At 40.9% G+C, this 19907-nt stretch overlaps 1 protein-coding gene across 2 annotated transcripts; it reads right to left on the bottom strand.

Annotated features, from left to right (window-relative positions):
- Positions 1-393: 393 nt before the first annotated feature.
- znf653 (zinc finger protein 653) lies at positions 394-19697 on the bottom strand. 2 transcript variants are annotated; one of them, XM_030142352.1, is made up of 10 exons: positions 19378-19697; positions 19201-19245; positions 17963-18273; positions 16687-17183; positions 16425-16602; positions 4722-4806; positions 3844-3961; positions 3640-3754; positions 2847-2946; positions 394-2688 (listed from the first exon to the last, which is right to left on the bottom strand). In XM_030142352.1, exons 1-10 carry the CDS (start codon positions 19671-19673, stop codon positions 2511-2513), a joined length of 1923 nt encoding a protein of 640 aa, XP_029998212.1. In that variant the 5' UTR covers positions 19674-19697; the 3' UTR covers positions 394-2510. The 2 variants fall into 2 exon arrangements, with proteins under 2 accessions (XP_029998212.1, XP_029998211.1); XM_030142351.1 differs by having other exon boundaries at positions 17963-18277; positions 19205-19245.
- Positions 19698-19907: the final 210 nt, after the last annotated feature.

Genomic DNA, 19907 nt, shown 5'->3' with positions numbered 1-19907 from the left:
CCCATGGTGAGGGCCTTTCAATGCTGCTTGCAGCTTTAATTTTCCATTGTAGTTTGACTCTCAGTTTATCTTGGGTACATAATACTAAACAACAGATACAAAAGCATGCATATGTGAGGGCTGAAAATTTTTTCAGCATGTTAACATCATCATGCTTTTTCCACCCAGCTATCCCTTGGGTTAATGCAAATATCAAGAGGCCATTTGTGTCCTTAACAACTAACTGACTATACATTATTTTTCGTGCCTTTTGTTACTTTCTATGCATATCCACATTTAGTCACAAACACACACCCTTGAGTGAATCATGTAAAAGGCAAGAATATTATGCATATTAACAACCATCTGTGTCAAGGAAATTTCTTTCAAATAATGATACAACACAAATACAGATCATATTAATAGATTTTACTGATTCATCAGCGAACAAAGTGCATTTGCTTAGGAACTAAAAACAGAACATAAGGGAATGACCACACAGGGACTGAGGAGAATTTTCCTGAGAACTGTCACATGTAAACAGGTTTATCATTGATGTCTGTGAGTCAGTACACAGGCATGGCGAATACAGATAAACAGAAAAAGAAGGATCAAGATTTCAGTCCTGGCCCACACACCAAACGTTCAGTATAAAAGACTGAAAAGGAAGAGCAAACATTAGGATAACTAACCCAATCTCACTTATATCACAAGTCTTTATGTTGTGTTTATGTTCAACAAGCTTTTATACAGATGTCTGTCTGTTTAAGCCACACCCATCCAGTCATTTGGTTTTCTGTTTCAACTGGAGCAATCAAAAAGGTTTTTTTTTGCAATTCAATACAAACAAGGCAACATGAACACGTACAAAGATGAACCATATTTGTTTTGGGCCACTTTAGAAAGACTTTTACTACTTCATTTTACTCACTACATTTACTACTCATTTTCTTTAAAAGTGTTCAGTTTCTCAATGTAAAAGTGTAATATTTAGTGACATCTAGTGGATGTGCGGGGACTGTCTTGGTTGACACATCTCTGTAACATTGCGTGGTGGTCAGGGACCGGAGGGTGTGCTCCAACTACAGTGGGATCACACCCCTCAGCCTCCCAGAGAAAGTCTAATCCAGGGTACTGGAGAAGAGGATTCGACCAGTAGTCGAACCTCAGATGCAGGAGGAACAATGCGGTTTCCGTCCCAGTCACGGAACGCTGACTGTTGCCTCCGCAACCCGGCCCCGCATAAGCGGAAGACAATGGATGGATGGATAGTGGTGAAGCTGTATATTACTGCCATAACCCTGACTTACTACAGCTACAAAAAATTTGAAAATCCATAGTTACAGTCAGTGTTTGTTTTGTCTGTTCTGAGCTTTTTAGTAACAGGGATAATAACATTGATTTACTTTCAGATAGAGTAGGTGACAATGCACCAGGGACAGAGAAATTTCATTTGAGCTGGAGGCGGGGGTTCATTGCTATCTGCTTTTTTATCAGCCTACACCTTAAGAGGGCTCACAAGTGGCTGCTGGGTAACAGTATTTACATGTGGTAATTAATGGTTTCACTGCATTACAGTGCCCTAAAACATGCTATGTGAGCACATACAGCAGGAGGCGAATAACCGAGGCGTAACAGGTTAAGCCTACTAGCCTACTGATAGAGCAAAGCAAGACTATGCTTTTTTGCCTGTGATATTTAACTACCCCCCCCCCCAAAAAAAAACAAAAAACAAAAAAAAATCCTGTGAACTTCACATTGATCCAGAATGAAATGAAATGACCATTAACTAACGTGGCTTTAGTGATCTAGTCTAGTGAGTTCAGTCCTGGATCAGGTATAATACACATTCTCATGTGCACCTTGACGTCCCCGCTGCTAGACAGCAGTAAAAACAAGGGAAACATGTCAATTGAGACAGAATAATAATTGCACAAACTAATAGATTTTTATACAATAAAGCAATGAAGATTTTAGTATGATCATTAGTATATCATTTTAAATGGCTCATTTACAGGAAACTAAACCTCAACAATTCATTTGTTCAGGTGATTATATACCAATGAAAACAATGAATATAATATTTGATCTGTGTAATTAGATCCTCCTTTTTCCCTGTAAGTCATGGTTCACAATGATGGTGAACAAAGAGTAGAACATACTTTGGATATATTCAGCAGCAACGTTTTGTAAAGAGTCATATAAAGTACAATTAAAACTCTACCCCGTGTAAAATCAGAGGTAGGTGATTTTTTTGTTGTTGTTTGAACCAGTGCTCTAAACATACAGATTTTGTATTTTGTAGTTAAGTTTTAATTAGACATTGTGACGCTGCAGATCCCTCCCTGTTCTGGCTCTGTACTCTGAAACAGACCGTGTCCGGCACAGTTGTTTGATTTGCCCACTCTGATTCACAGGTGAAAGGTAAGAACCAAGTCTTTGTCCTCACTGGAATTCTTCCTCGGGTCCTGTCTGTGGGCCAACATCTGTATGAGTAAACTTTGCTGTCATCACAGCAGCGTCTCCACGCGTCAGGTTGCCTGTTTGTCTGGGTGGCTCTTTAACTTATGGAATTTGACGCTGTCCAGTTTCTCAAACCTCTTGTCGCATAACTCGCAGGTGAAGTTGTAGTGGGCCTCCGAGGTGTGCTTCTTCATGTGCCAGTTCAGGGACGCACGCTGGCGACACTGGTACCCACAAATTTCACATCTGACATGTAAAGAGAGGAAAACAGGTAATGTTTGTCCTCTGTCAGAACAGCAAAATAAATCTAGGTAAATGAGTCCAACAACTAAACTTGCTCTTAATGATAAGGTTCCTGTTGATGTAACCCACTCAGTGTACAGTTGAACTGTTTAGGAACTTACTGGAGTGGAGTTTCTCCTGTGTGTGTCCGCCTGTGGACTTCCAGGTGATTCTTACGCTTAAAGGACTTCCCACACGTCTCACAGATGAAGTCTCTGACCCCTGTAGAAACATTCTGTTAGTTTAGAAAGATGACATACCAAACATGAGGGTGTAGGAGTAGGTGAGAACATGTCATTTTCTGTCACAGTTTCTGATTTTCTATTTCCTATTTACGATGACTTAAAACACAGTTTAATAACATGGGTTCTCTGCCGATTATGAAATCTGTTAACAGGACATTATCATGCACATAAGGGACTGAGAAAGGTGAGGAACATTCAAATTTTTTAAGAAAAAAATTGAAAAAAGAAAAAGTCATTTACCCATTTCAATTTCTCCATTTTAGATATTCTATCAAATCAATCAAATTTTATCTATATAGCGCCAAATCACAACAAAAGTTATCTTGTAACACTTTACATATAGAGCTGGTCAAAACCAGACTCTCAGGCCAATTTACAGAACCCAACAGAATCCAGAATTGTACCTTTACGGAGGAAAACTTGATTGTCTTTATGAAGTTATCATTCACTGCCAGTTTCAACTATCCTAGTATTAGTTAGCATTTTAATACGAAAATAAGCTATAGATAAAACAATGACATTGTTATTGTGATGAATTGCTGTTTTTAATTGGTCTGTACTTCATTAGACTTAAGATCCCAACTTAAACTGTGGATCGTAATTAAAAACATAGTGATATGATTGTTTGGTCAGACTGCCCACCCCTACACCAGTGTCTTTTTGAGCCCACCTGAATGGATGATCATATGTCGATGGAGGTGGTTTGACAGGTAGAACTTTTTTCCACAGCCTGGATGGGGACAGACCTTGGTCCTGCCTTTCCTGTGGACTAGGTTGACATGATTCTAAAAGGCAGGAGAGTAGAGCAGAAGGGAGTTATTTTAATCAATGGCTAAACAAGCTTCAGCATGTAGAGGATGATTGAAGAAAGCACCTGAAAGCTGCTGATAGCCACATAGACTTGACTGCAGCCCTCGTATGGACAGTGGAACATCTTGAGCATCCCATCAGCCTCAATGACAGGACCTCGCCTGTTTCTCTTTGACCTGACACTGCAAACACAGACACAGTCCAACCTCAGTTTATAATGTCTGCAGTGTGGATATACATTGAGCAAAAATATAAAAAACCCATGCACAGAATTTGTGGAATACAAGACACATGGACCAAAATAAACTCATGATGTTTTATAATTGTTAAACATAGTTAACTTCTTGATTTGTAGACAAACTTTGTGTCCATCTCTGCGAGTGAGCACTCGATCAGTGATCCAGTGATTCCAACCACAACACAGGTATGGCATGTCCAGACGCTACTCAAACAGTGTTAACAGTACTCAAGCACTCCTTATACTGGGGACAAGAAAAGGACACTTCAAAATGTCACATTTCATCAGATGTCACCATGCCACAGATGTTCCAAGTCATGCGGGAACGTGCCATTGGCATGCTTGATGCAGGGATGTCCACCTGAGCGGTTGCTGGAATAATATTCCACAGACCACAACTGACAACAATGTCAATTGAATGAGAAGACGATACGCCATTTTACAGGAAACCAATGGTGGACACACAAGGTACTGAGTGGTGATTTCTTTCAACTGGCCCCCATCGTGTCCACATGAATGTCCCTGAATGCCTGACGCCACAGTCATGTTCTAACAGAGTACTCTGTACCATATTGATCGACAAAATAAATTGTGTGTGATCTAATATAGTGTGCAACATCTAATGTTGTTAAAAATTTTGTGTCACATGGGGCATTTATATGTTTTGCTCAGTGTACAAGGTGTAGAATATGTGCACCACAGACCTGCTCAGGCTCCTCTGCAGCTCCCTGTCGTCACTATGCTCCGGAGAATCTACACTGGGCTGCAGCAACTGTTTGTCACTTAAATCTGCAGAGAAAGATGTGCAGAAATGATTAGAGAACCTTCTTAAAAACTCTCTGGCAACATGTGTTTAATAATTTCACTGGTCTGTGAAAGGAGGAAGTCATTACAATGGGTTTGTGATTTAGTGATTTATTCCGAACATGCAATGAAATTTAACATATATGCACTTGCAAAACATACATAATAGTACAAATATCAAGAATCATAACAATCTTAGTTAGAAGAAAAGCACAATAATTCCATTTACATGCCCGAAAAGGTTTGATACACAGTGGCATCTTGAACCCCTGAACCATCTTACAATTCCTTTTAGATATTTCTAATTATTGTTTATGCTATTCAACAGATGGTATTGACACATAAACAAGTCCCCATCCCATATGGATTTCCAATAGACAGAAAACTTAGTCATAACTCAGTCTTAGTCATATTAAAATAACCTGAACGTCTTTGGTTATACTACACTACAAAGCCTCGCCTTCAGTTCTGTGCTGTACAAATTAAAATCAGCTCCACAAAACATTTCCTCTGCAGAAATACAGCTCAGGTTTCTATGGACGTCCGCCACTGTTTTATCTGGAAAGAACATAAATATTCTCAAAATTCATAGGAACTTTATTGAACCAACTACAATACAGATATTAAGAACACTAAAAAAGACGGTAAATGAAGTTTATGACTTAACTTCACATACATCTCTTGGAGCTGACTTGTTTACACCCAAAAGCACACACTGAAAAATGTGTCCATAAATATAGTATACAAAACATAAGGAAAGCTGCAACTGGACTAAGGATGTGGTTGGTGAATGGACGCAATTTCTGTATTTAGGAATCAAACACATTTTTCAACGTCAAATTCAAGCACTTTTCAAGCACTTTTAAGGATTTTTCAGTTTTTTCAAGCACAGCACCTAATTATTAGAGTAAAATACATATCTACAGGAATACATTGACTCAGGATTATTTTTGTCACGTTTTAATCACAATGATGTTCATTGTATTATGCCATAAACATCTACATTTATTTTTCATAATTGTAAAAAGTTTAGAAATTAAAGAACACAAAGTTTTATCCAATAAAAGGAAAGACAAAGCGTCTGAAGAATGCCAAGTTCTTCAGACACACTCGCACAGAGACAAAGATGACGATAAAAATGTACATGGAGTTGACCTGAGAACACCTGGTAATTTTTTTTTGACACCACTGTAAGTAGCTTTGGCTTGCCATCTAACCTGGCAGAGTTAATATTAAAAATGAATAAATTACATCACAGAGTTATAACTGCAAACCCTTTCAAGCACTTAAATTGAAATTCAAGCACTTTTCAGACATTGAAAACACAGCATTGAAATTCAATCATTTTCAAGGATTTGAAGCACCTGTATGAACCCTGTTTATTTGATTATTTTCAGTTTTTAGTGGCTGGTTGGTTACATTAAGAGACTAAAACTACTTAAAAAATAAAAAATAAAAATAAACACTTTTACAATCAATCAGTAAATACCAATCATAACACATAACATTATATAACAGTATAAAATATGGGGTCCAAGCAAAAAAAAAAAAAAAAGACAAAAAAAAATTTCTATTGACAGAATAAGCAGCACACGAAATATAAATAAGTGAACTATGTCTCAGAAATGGAAGACATGCAATAAAAAGACTGGACAAAGAAATGGACAAAGTCAACTTATTTCAAGAGGAATAATTGGATTAAGGTTCAAACAAACTAGTTTTATGAATTTTTTAATTATTTTTTGTGCACCTTCTTACAATACTTAAGAACACTCATTTTCAGCTTTGCATCATCTCCACTGGTCATGTTAGTTTTTCCTTTTGTGTTGCATGTAGGTCTAATACAAGACTGAGGTTTATGTGAAGGATGATAAAATATAATTAATTCCAGAGCACAGAAATATAACAAATGAAGAATAGTTACAATCACCAAGTAAATGGGCTTGTCTCTTTTTTAAAATCCCCATACATTGCACAGGAGTGTGCTGTACATACACATTCTGACCACTGTCAGGAGAAGCAGTAATAATGTTGTTTATCTCATTACAATGGCAGTTTTCAGGGATATAGAAGGCAGCAAGTGAATATTTAGTGAGAGCATCCCCAAAACTGCAGATCTGGTTGGATGTTGCTGGTCTGCAGTGGTTAGTAACTACCAAAAGTCGACAGATATGACAGGCCAATTCAATCCAGTCAAGTGTTATCATGAGGCTTGAACTACAGACCTTTGGTGTTAGGAAAACAATCTCTTCTTGAACATGAGGAAAATCAAAGAGATTGTGGCCGACTTCAGGAGAGGACACTCACAGCACCCCCCACTCACCATCAATGGTGCTGCTGTGGAGAGGGTGAGCAGCACCAAGTTCCTGGGGCTACACATCACAGAGGATCTCTCCTGAGCACACAACACCACATCACCGGCCAAGAAGGCTCAAACACGCCTCTACTTCCTTTGCAAACTGAGGGGGCCCCATCCTACCCCCCATCATCAGCCCCTGCTACCGGGGCACCGTTGAGAGTGTCATCACTGTGTATCATTGTGTAGTATGGAGGCTGCACTAACTCCTGCCGAAAGACTCTGCAACGCATAGTGAATACAGCCAGCAAGATCATTGGTGCCCCTCTTTCCTCTCTCACAGACATATTTCACACCTGCCTCACCCGCAGAGCCACCAGCATTGCTGTTGACACCTCCCACCCCTCCCAGTCCCTCTTCAGCATACTGCCTTGAGGGAAAAAGTACAGAAGTATCCGGGCCCAATCCACAAGCTTGAACAGCTTTGTCCATCAGGCTGACAGGATGCTGAACTCTATCCACTTCCTCTCTCCTCTGCCCCTTGCCTCTGGACTGTAACCCACCTCCTCATTTACACAAAGACTCTACCTCAACTGTTTTTGCACATAAGACTCAGTAGACTTACATCCTGTAATTTTCTCACATTAGCTGCTGACTGTCTTCTGCACTTTATTATAAACACTGCACTATTATCATATCTGCTGCTGTTTGGTTCCATTATGCCCCATCTCACCTCAGCCATTACTGTATTGCACTACTACTGCTACTGTAAATATATTGACATGCACACTTTATATTCTGCTATAGTTTATTCTTTATCCTGCCTATGCATTCTTATTCTATTTTTACCTCTTTATTTTTTCTTAAATGCATGACATTTAACAAGGTGAAAGAGAAACAGTATTCAATTCTCTGTATGTTCTGTGCATCTAGTGAATTGACAAAGAATCTTTGAAGGTGTGCAGAGGTACCTGGCACCAAGACATAAGATCCCAAGCCTTTAAGTTCTGTAAGCTGTAGGGGTGCAACGGTACAGGTAGCCCATGGTTCAGTCTGTACCTCGGTTTTTGGGCCACAGTTTTGGTTCGGTTTCGGCATGTGTTTTGTGTGGAAAGAGAACAGTTTTTTTTCTCCCAAAATTATATTTTTTATTTTGCTTGTCAGCAAAAACAATATTTTACTAGGAACAAATTATATCACTGTACTGAATAAAATAACACTTTCTGTCATGAACAATAGAACTCTTTCTTATTCGTTGACTACTTGTATACAGTCATATAAAAACAGACACGTGCACACATAAGGCCCAAAGTGTACGTTTTTAAATAAGTAAATTCCTGTTCTCCATAGGGATGTAAAAGAAAACGACAGTATAAAAACGCCCTTGATATCTATTGTATGCATTTCTTTGTAATAGCGTGTCACCATATTGCTTGTGTGCCAGAGTCCTGCACCGGGTCAGGGACCCGTGGGAACTTACAAGTGAGTTACTGTGTAGACAATGTGTTTAGTCATGGGCCGGGTTAGGTCGTGGGTCTAATGTATGAGAGTACCAGTTTTGGAAAAGTGGTGGACCCGTGCAGGACTCTGATGTGTGTTGAGTCTAAAGCTACTTCTCTGTCCGCTGTTATCACAGAGGGGTGGGGCTTCCCCATGCTGCGTATTTACATGTGTGTTGAGCGAGTGAGAGAGAGAGACAGAGAGAGAGAGAGAGAGAGAGACAGAGAGACAGGGAGAAAGAAAGAGAGAGAAAGAGAGAGAGAGATCAATTGCAAAACAGAAAACCCGCGGTCCATAAGGGCAGATTGTCAGGGCAGACCAAATGATACATGGTTTTCCCGAGTACCGTTATATCCCTAGTAAGCTGTGACATGTTTTATCAAGCACATTCTACTGATGCTCAACTGCACTGAAACTGGGTTGTCCACTCGACAAGACTTGTAATGGTGGGGATATCTGATCCAGTCATCTCATCACAGTTAGGCCCTCATCATATTCACTCAGATCCTTCCACTATTCATTTTGCTGCTTCTAGTACATACTAAAGGTCCACTTGTTGCCTACTATACAGTATTTCACCCTCTGAACACTGCCATTATAATGAAATGATAAACATTATGAGCATTTCGCCTATTGATGATCACCATGTTATGGCCGATCGGTGTATAGAATATTACTCTCTACAGACGATTGTGTGCAGATGCATCAGCCTAAATAAAATCAGAAACATAACAACCTAGAACATGGAGTCAATCCTTGGGCCCTTTTCCACCGCAGAAACTTTTGCAGGAACTTTGAGCATTACCCTGAACTTTCAAAAGCCCCGGTGTGTTTGCACCGACAATTACCCAGGTAAATAACTTTCCCCTGGCCCCGAACTTTCCCTGAAGAAGTTCCTGGTAGGGAGGTAGTACTTTTCAGATTACCAGGAACTCTAAGGGGCGGGGCTGTGTGCTGGAGAACACTGAGTGATGGACTACACTGGCAGTGTTTCCGCATTCCGTTCACCCGCGCAATTTAATTTCCACAAGCTTTGTATTTTGATAATTCGGAAGATGGACCAAAAGAGAAGCTACAACAAGTGGACGGACGAGGTCCAGGCTCTTTTGAGCGCTTTTGTGGAGGAGGAAATTCAGACTGACTTTGAATCGCCGACACGAAATGAGCAAGGTTTGAGTAAAAGCTGTTGGAGCCAAATACATGTAGGGCACAAGCCTGAAGAAATACGAGAAAAGACGAAGAAACTTATGCAGGATTAAAAGAAACTAAAGGACCACAATGGTCGAAGTGGATCCGACCGCTGAAGAAACCAACAGTATGTATATTAGGGCTGTGCAATTAATCAAAATTCAATTACGATTTCGATTATTACACGCCACGATTACAAAAATTATGTAATCGAGAAAAAACGATTATTAATTTTGAGTTGTTTTAATTCACACGCACGCAAGCTACCATGAGCTGCTCTGCCCCGCCCCCCTCTAAGCTACTGCTGCCAACTAGCTGGCAGGTCCACCCCAAGAGGAAAGTTGTACCTAGCGGTCTGGAAAAATGGCAAGAGAATCACAGCAGAAGTGCTTGGTAAACAAAAAAGGCAAGTCAAATTCAATTGTATGGAATCACTTTGGGTTTGATGAAGAAGACGAAGAGCAAAAACACATCACGTGCAAAAAGTGTTTCGTAGTTGTGTCCGTACCGACCGGTAACACAACAAACCTTTTTAACCATCTAAAGTTTAACCACTGCGACCTTTATCATAATCTTATGAAAAACTAAAACACATAAAAACAACTCCGTCTACAACTTCGTCCACAATGCAATCTTCAGTCTCCGAATCTCTTTACACTGCAACTACCGTATTAACCAAACCCTAACCCGTATAACCCTAACGTACGTATTGTAGATGGCTGATGTATACAGAAGGCCTTAACTGAAACCCCACGGCACGCCACTGAATTTACTATGTTTCATACTACATTGAACATACTTGAATTTATAATTAGCACTTTATGTGAGGTTTTTTTTTTTTATATTGCTACAGTTCTATGGCAAGTCTATAGCAGTTTAATTACAGTGCACTATTTGTTTACAAAAGGAAACATACTTGAATTTACAGTACACTTATTTGCATTCAAAGATTTTTTGTTTCGTACAAAAGTGAACATACTTTGTTTTAGTGGTTAAAAGCTTTATTTATGTTTAAAGAGTATATTTTACATTGTTTTGCAAGAAAAAAAATAAACAACTTTAAGGTTAACAAATAATCATTTTTAATAATCGTGATTTCAATTATTGCTAAAATAATTGTGATTTTTTTTTTTTCTATAATCGAGCAGCCCTAATGTATATCACAGAAATATTCACTGTTTAGTTCGTTCCATGCTGCAACAGTAGTCAGCGGCACATCAGCTGTTTAGTCAGAAGTCCGATTAACCTAATACTAACTGGTCAACAGTCTGACACTAACGCTGAATCAGAGAACTGGATGTATTCGTGTTGTCGCCGTGACCTGAACCTATTCTGTATGTATTGTGCTTTCCACCTGAAATGGACCGGATGGACTTGCCTCTTTTTCTGAACCTGCGGCATGTTTGTGCGCTGGCCCATCGTCTACTGCTGTTTACAACGGCCCAGGTAACACATTTCACATGTCACATTATAGTAGTAGGAATCTGTCATCATGTGTTCTGTTATTCATTTATGCATTTTTATTACGTTTCATGTAGGAAAGCGAAAAAGGGAGCGGGACTATGGAGTTCCAGACTTGCTGTCCTGGACCAGCGGGTCAACACACTGGTCCAGAAGCCTGAACTTTTCACACATGTTTATTTTCCTGTTAATCTCAAGGCACCTTGTTTTTTTTGCACCTTTTGTTTTGTTTCAATTTTAAATAAAAAAAAAATCTAACCTAATACTGTCTGTTCATTTGCAAGGCATCAAAATATAAGCAGAATATAAGTACTTTTATAAGTAATATGCAGTCGAATTAAATGCAGTCATTTGAGTAAATCTGTCTGACTTTAGGGTTGAACCTGGACTATATCTATAAAACAACAGAAATGAAAAAGAACCATCCATCACACTTAAAGTTAGATGGGATTTAGTTTAAGGAATGAGAAGTTGAAAATACATGTTGTGCCATTTTTAAATAGAAATTAAGGATATGTAATGACTTCAAATTAGGAAGTAGACCTGTTCAGGCTTCAATGGCAACTTGCAAGATGGCGCCTGTGAGTGGGCTCGCCGCTGCTCATCTACTGTTTTTCTAACACTTTGCTTTAATTTGGACAATTTATGCAGTCATATCTGCCCTCACGTCAAATGTGTGTGTCTATGCTGTTCGGACATACGATCGCGGCTCTCTGTTCAATATCAAAGTGTCAATGGAGCGCTGTTTCAATGACTGGGAAAGGTACAAACAAACTTTCCCTCCGCCGTTTTGTCTATGCACCCACCTCCCGTGAATACCTGCTGCTACTACGTCCTCTAGGCAATCTAAAGAAGAGGAAAAGAAGTCGCAGGGCTGGCATCCGAGCCAAGACAAAGTGGGCAGGGTGGCCTGCCGGCGTCCCTCGCCCGAACCGACACAGGTGGCTGAGGCCGGTCCCCCTCCACCAAGTCGAGTGTGGAATCACTCCCCCAACGCTGCTTCCCTCGCTGTCTGGACTGGACCAGGCTCAGCACCAGGGGAGACGTGGACAAGCTGCCTGGACCCAGAGACTCTCCTGTACTTCCGTGTTTACAGCGACAGACCAACATCTCACCTGCTGGCCCAGCTGGACACCACGTGACCGTGGGAGGTGGTTGAGACCAATCCCATTGCACACAGTGGACACAAACACCGTGATGTCACCACCATCCAGTCGGTTTGGATTATTAAATACACATTCCATCACCAAAAAATCCTTCTCCCTTAATGAGCTTTTCACTAACGGGAACTTGGATGCATTATTCCTGATGGAGACATGGCAGAAGGATGGAGAGTTCATTCATTTAAATGAGCTGTGCCCTCCTGGCTGCTCTGCTGTTGGTCAGCCCTGCCTCCATCGCTGGGGTGGTGGCCTTGCTGCTGTGTACCAGGACAAATACACATGCAGAAGGATGAGCACTGATGACTTTCCCTCATTTGAGTCACAAATGATCAAGGTTGGCTCCTCCAGTGTGTTTTACTGTTTTTTAATCTACCATCCCCCTGGCCCTGCTGGTGCCTTCTTAACTGATTTTAGTGATTTCTTAGCATCAATAATAAAATCGGAGAAGGTTTTAATTCTTGGGGATTTTAATCTGCACATTGACGATGACTCATCCAGCCCAGCAATTGAACTTTTAATTATGACTGACACTTTTAATCTTAAGCAACATGTATCTGCCCCCACCCACAGGAAAGGGCATACCCTGGACCTTGTATTTTCACTGGGCTTACAAGTCACAAATGTGTGTGTTGAGAATGTCCACGTAAGTGATCATTGTGGTGTGTTTTTTGATGTATGTGTCCCTCTTGAGCCCAAGCCTGTACCTATAAGGGCCAAGAGGGGGATTATTACAGAGTACACAGCCCAGGGATTTTGTGCCTTGTTTGACCCTTGCCTTTTTAATGAATGTTCTGATGTTGATGGCTTTATGCAGTGCTTTGCAACACACTGCAGCTCTATTCTTGATCAGGTGGCTCCCCTGAAAACTAATGTCACTCGCAAGTGGTCTTGTCCCTGGATGAATGAAAACATTTTAAACTTCAGGAGAATTTGTTGTAAAACTGAGCGCCTTTGGAAATCAACTCAGCTGGAAGTACACAGGTTACATCTTAAGGATCTCATAACCTCTTTAAATTATAATGATTAAGGAGGCAAGATCTGGCTATTTTCAAAAACTCATAGCTAGAAACAAGAAGAACCCCAAAGTAATCTTTGACACAATTCACTCCATTGTGTCCCCTGCTGTCTCTACTGCCCCCGTGCTCTGTAAAGCTGACAGCAATGACTTCCTAAACTTTTTTACTGACAAGATCAGGGATATTAAACACAATATTCCACCACCCTCTGGCTGTCTGACCCAAGTTGATCACCCTCTTCAAACGTGGTCCACCTTCAACCCTGTGACATTGGAGGACATCTCGGGATTTTTATCTAAAACAAGACCCTCCTCCAACTCTGCAGACATCCTTCCCCCTAAGCTCCTTGTCAGTGTCTTTGACACAATTGGACCATGGGTCACAAAGTTTTTAACCTGTCGCTCTCGACTGGTTTGTTCCCCAGCTCCTTCAAACAGACCATCGCAGAACCAAAACTAAAGAAAACCAACCTGGACCCCACTGAACTCAAAAGCTACAGGCCGATATCAAAGCTCCCCCTACTGGCCAAAATCCTTGAGAAGGCAGTGTCTAAACAACTTACAGCTTTTCTGGAGACACAACAGACTTATGACATTTTTCAGTTTGGTTTCAGACAACGCCACTCAACTGAAACCGCACTATTAGAAGTGTCCAGTGACATCATGATGGTGGCCGATTCTGGGAAATCCACGGTCTTGGTCCTGCTAGATCTCTCCTCGGCCTTTGACACGGTGGACCATACCATACTGATTGAGAGACTGAAGGACCTGGTAGGGATGCCAGGTCCTGTGCTAGACTGGTTCTCCTCTTGCCTGACTGGCAGAAGCTTCAGTGTGTCAATCAGTAACATCCAATCTGACTCAGCGGATCTACTGTGTGGTGTGCCCCAAGGCTCTGTCCTGGGGCCAGTCCTGTTCTTGCTGTATGTCCTCCCCTTTGGCCACATTATCTGGCAGTATAGTGATGCCTCCTATCATCTGTTCGCGGATGACATCCAGATGTACTGCTCCTTTAAGTCTTCTGAGCCCCCCAAACTGAGTTCCTTAACCAACTGTTTGTCAGAGCTAAAGCAGTGGCTAAATGATAACAGCCTCCAGCTGAACTCCAGCAAAATGGAGACCCTAATTATTGCCTCAGACAGTGCTATCCCAGGGATTAAACAGCACCTCGGTGACCTGAGCTCTTTGGTGAAGACCAAACTGAGGAATCTGGGTGTTATCTTTGACCAGGCCATGTCTTTAGACCACTACTCCAAACACCTGGTGAAGAACTGTTTCTTCCAACTTCGCAACATCTCCAAACTCAGATCTATGGTGTTCATCAATGAGCTTGAGATGAACATCCATGCATTTGTGTCTTCTCACTTATGTTGCGTTTCCACTGCGTGGTACCGGCTCGACTCGACTCAAGTCGGCTCGGCCTTTTTGCGTTTCCATTACGAAAAAGGACCTGGAGTCTGGTACCCAGTACTAGTTTTTTGGTATCATCTCCGCCGAGGTTCCAAGCATTACTAAACCATGATGTATAACACTGCAGACCACTGATTGGTCAGACAGTTTTCTCTGTGACCTGCCATGTTACAAAAAAAAGATGCGGAAGTGGACAGTAAATATAGTGGTACATTAATCCACATGATAACAGCCCAAAACTACACCATGGTTGGTCGAGGAGATTCAGTCTTCAGTGGCCGACGTAAAAATTCAAACGAGACAACACGCAACAAGCGAGTTTATCAGCAACTCTCTGAACAGACGATACGGAAATAACGTGCTGCATCACTATGACGTCCAGGTACTGTAAAGTCAGTAGTACCCTGTAACGGAAATGGTCTCCAGGAATACCGAGTCAAGCCGAGCTGAGCTGGTTCCATGTAGTGGAAACGCGGCATTAGCTTGTTCAAATGCTTAAGCAAGAAGGAGCTGGCTCGTCTACAGTTTGTCCAGAACTCTGCTGCGAGGCTTCTGACCCGCACAAACAGGAGAGCCCACATCACACACATTCTTAAATCACACCATTGGCTCCATATTCTATATCGTTTTCATTTTAAAATTCTGGTGCTAACTTCCCGGGCCTTACATGGCCAGGCCCCTGCATACATCGCTGTCCTGATTCAGCCCTACAGCTCGTCTCGTAGCCTGAGGTCTTCAGGGTAGCACCTGCTGATGGTTCCTCGCACCTGTTTTAGCACACGGGGTGACAGGTCTTTTAAAGCTGTAGCACCGTGTCTTTGGAATGACTTGCCTCTACACCTACGGTCCATGGACTCTGTAGAGTGTTTTAAAAAACACCTCAAAACACTCCTGTTCAAGCAGGCTTTTTAACTTCGCAACTGACTCAGGGTTGCTACAAACTGATTGCACTTTATGTATTTATTATATTTTAATTGTACTAATTGTATTTTATTGTGTTTTAATGGTATTTTAATTGTATTTTATTTGTACTGTTTATTTATTCTAAGCATTGTAAAGCAATTTGTGACTCTGTCTGTGATAAGTGCTCTATAAATAAAATTTACTTACTTACTGATGGTTAACTTTATTTAAAATGTATTCCAGATGGATTAAGTAATCCAACAACCAGTAAAATGTTAAACCCAAACTGTCCACTAAAAGTACTGTGTCATTTTATTGAACTAGAGCTTAGTTTGTGAATGTACATGAACTGTACTGCAGTTTCTTTTACTGCTCCCCCATACATCATCAAGCTGATTTGAATAAATTACCCTGAACTTTGGGGTGCGATGGAAACGCAATTACCAGGAACTCTTTTACCCAAATAAGTTCCTTGTAAATAAGATCCTGGTAATAAAGTTCCTGGGCTTTTGGTGGAAAAGGGCCTCTTGAGACTGCGAATGTTTGTATCAGATTTGGTGTCATTTTATTACCTTACAAACCTGTATTGTTTGTAAATCTGAGGGAACCCAGTCAGATTCAGACATCTTTAATGCATTTACACAAAGCAGTTCAGAACATAACTCACCTGTCACAGGGTCTTCATCTTCTGCTGATCTAATTTTTGTGTCAGAGGTGCACACCTGGTTGTAGGTGACTCCCCCGATGACGGTGCAGGTGACCTCCTCCACACTGGCTCCGCCCATGTTGAGTTGGATGCCCTCTGATGCTAGAGCCTCATAGCTGGGGCCAGTGATGATAATTAACTGAAGATGGCAGGAAAAAGATGCAGTGTTAACTCTGTGTTTAGAATTGATCATTAATCCTTACTGTGAAACTCACTGACCCACCTGAGAGCCTTCCAACGCAGTCCTCTGGTCAGGAAGCTCACAGCTGGTGATCACCGTCTGCAGAGTCTGAGGGTCAAACAGTTCACTCTGGTTTTGAACTTGCATGGGAGGTGGCACTGAGCTACTCAGATCCTGTGACAGCATCGAATCCTCATCTGTCTTTCCCAGTTTACCAGATAATGATGCTGTTACCGTAACACACTCATACCCGTGTGATACTGTCCTGATTTCTTCCTCTATGCACCTCTCTCCTTCTCCTTCTCTGCTTTGTCTCAGATCCTCACAGTCATCCTCTGATGTGAGGGGCTGAAATGCTGGTCCAGGGGATTCCTGCCGTCGCTCAGTGACCATGCCCATGTCCCAGATGGGTTGTCCAGTCAGTGCAGAGTCCCTGGAAGAAGTCTCTGTTCTTGGCTCATGGTTAAGAGCTGTGGCTTGCTCATCTGGGCTCACAGCTGTACGTTGAACACCAGAAACATCCACATTTTCTTCCAAATCTGCAAAAGAATTAGATACAGAAAAATATAACATCTGCATTTTCATACAAATTTATGACTTTAAAACCCCAGAGAATGTGTACTTTTTTTTTTCCCCAGAAATTTTATTTTTCACATGAATTTACATTTGTTGCAAAAAAAAATGTTTGAGATATGCTCACAAATATATGACTTTTTAATCTCATTGAAGATCCAATTTTTTCTCATAATTTCTGACATTTTTGTGTGTTTACTATTTTAATCTCAGAGTATTTGAGAATTTTGAGAGAAAGTTTTTTACTTGTAAATGTTTGAGTTTTATTTTTGAATTACTTGCTTTAAACTAAGAATATTCCACTTTTCCCTGCAAATTTATGAATTTATAAACTCAAAGTTTTTTTCTTGTAAATTTGTATTTCTTCCCCTTGTAAATCATTTTAATCTCAGACCATATGCAATTTTTTGTGGGGATTAGGGTTAGTGGTTTTAATCTTACCACTTTCATATGGTCTAATAGAGCATATTAGAAAATTTAATGGTTCCCCTATTATATTAGTGGATGGACTTCCATTGTGGCTACAATGTGCCACAAAACACACCCATCAAATGAAGCATCAAAACAATAGATCAAGTTTTTTTCTCATAAATTTGTGAGTTTGTTCTTGAAATCTTGAAAATTCTGGGTCCTCTTTCAGAACATTACCCCTGAAAATGTTTTACCTAAATTGGTCCGGATATGTTATTGTATATTAAGATACTTATGGTATCAATAAGAAAAGTAAGAAGATGATTCTTCTGACCTTTGATCTGTTTGTGAGCATTTCTCCGTCTCGTCCTGCCCGCTGGACCTTTAGCTACAGCTGTATTTGCCACTAGAGTCTCTCCATCACCCTCTCCACTCATCCCCTCCTCATGCTCAGAGTCACTGGCCTCCCTCTGTGGTGAGTAAAGGTACTGCACAAATGAGTGATTAGAGTCACACTGCCATATAGCGGCAGTGGAGAAGTTGGGCTGGGGCTCCAGGGCTTTGAGCTGAGGCTCATGTGGGCAGGAACAAGAATGCTCCTGGTACCAACACACCAGAGTGTGTAGGCTGGACACATGGTCCTTCCTGCCTGAGAAACCAAAGTCAGACAAATAATAAGGTGAAATACTGAGGATTCCATTGGAGATTTTTAGTGTGCAATCATATAATGTAAAAAAGCTGTAGAACTTCACACTGAAGATTTAACAAATAATGAATGAGCAACACATCTACAGATGAATTTTTCTTCTTGACCTATATGATTATAAGTCTTGTGTACTAACAGACTCAAGTACAGATTCAACTTGTGGTTTGAGGTATATGTGTAAAAGTACAGACACCTAAAAACTCTATGAAAATGCAGTAATGAAATATTAGCACTTGGCTCCCTTTCTTTGTTAATATGTGAAAACTGACATTAAAGAGTGTGTAATATTTGTTGCTAGTGATCTCATAGTCAAAACAATAATAACATAAGCAGCAACTGCTGATGCTGTGAAGTAGCATGGGATGATGAGAAATGCCTTTTTACCACTGTTACCTCTGAAAATCTACCTGGTACGACCATGGTAGAAACCATGTTTACTCTCTCTCTCTCTCTCTCTCTCTCTCTCTCTCTCTCTCTCTCTCTCTCTCTCTCTCTCTCTCTCTCTTTGAGGCCTCTGACATTGAAATTACACATTTTTTTTTAATTGAGCATTATTACACGTTTCACGCAGTCATTAAAGTCCAGCCATAACATGCTTAAGTTATTTATTTTAATTCTTATCATTTTTTTAACTGAAAACAAATCTTACTAATCTTTTTATCTGTTGAAGTCAGATTTCTAATGCCATATCTATAACCATATTTCTATTTAAATGAATGTTACAAGTTCTTGTCTACGTACACCTACTTATAGCTTTTTACAACTAGTTTTCACTCACATAATGTGGGCAAAGTGCAACCTATGCTTCTGTCTATGAGGGTTTAATTACTGATTTGACAGATGTTTCCCTTTTTTGGTGGCACCACCTACCTTTTTTGTGACTTGCTGGGATGTCTGGAGAAATCTTCTTTCTGTAAAGCACAATCATTTGAATGAGGGATGATGCAAATTCGCCAGAAAAGCAGACAGTATTACCAGAGGAGAGGGACGACTGATATTAGAGCGGACATGCACTCTCTGTCATTGTTATATAGCAGACATACCCGCAGTACTTCTGCTGGTACTTGTCTCCATAGGTGGAGTTAAGCAGGATCAGGTACTCTGCCAATCCAGCATCACTCAGACTGGTCCGTCTGCGGAGCTCACTCCACAGCTTGTGCGATTCTCCTAGGTAAACCCTCCTAACGTCGTACTTCTTTCGAGATTCCAGACGCCTCTGTGCTCGGTCCGAGTCTGTGAGCCTGGGCCTTCCTCTACAACGCCTGAAACCCCCTTTCCCTTCTTCCCCTGTCTGGTCAGCGTCCAGGGGAACCTCCAGATCTGACAGGACTTGAGCCATCTTGGCCACAACAGCTGATGTTGTGAGTGCAGCGAAACGGAAGTTGTCAGATGTAAACCGGAAGCTATGACTGAGAGGCCTTCTCTGTTTGTCTACCTTAAACACCACCGTGTAAAAACCTTCCTTTACTTAGGCGAATACAATTTCTAAACCCGTGAATAGGTAAATGTGTGCTGAAATGGTCGCTGGCCACAGGAAGAACCGAGGCGGAACTGTAGAAAAATAGAGGCATTT

Source organism: Sphaeramia orbicularis, chromosome 8, assembly GCF_902148855.1.
Source record: "Sphaeramia orbicularis chromosome 8, fSphaOr1.1, whole genome shotgun sequence".
NCBI lineage: Eukaryota > Metazoa > Chordata > Actinopteri > Kurtiformes > Apogonidae > Sphaeramia > Sphaeramia orbicularis.
This window is presented reverse-complemented; position numbering and strand designations above follow the sequence as displayed.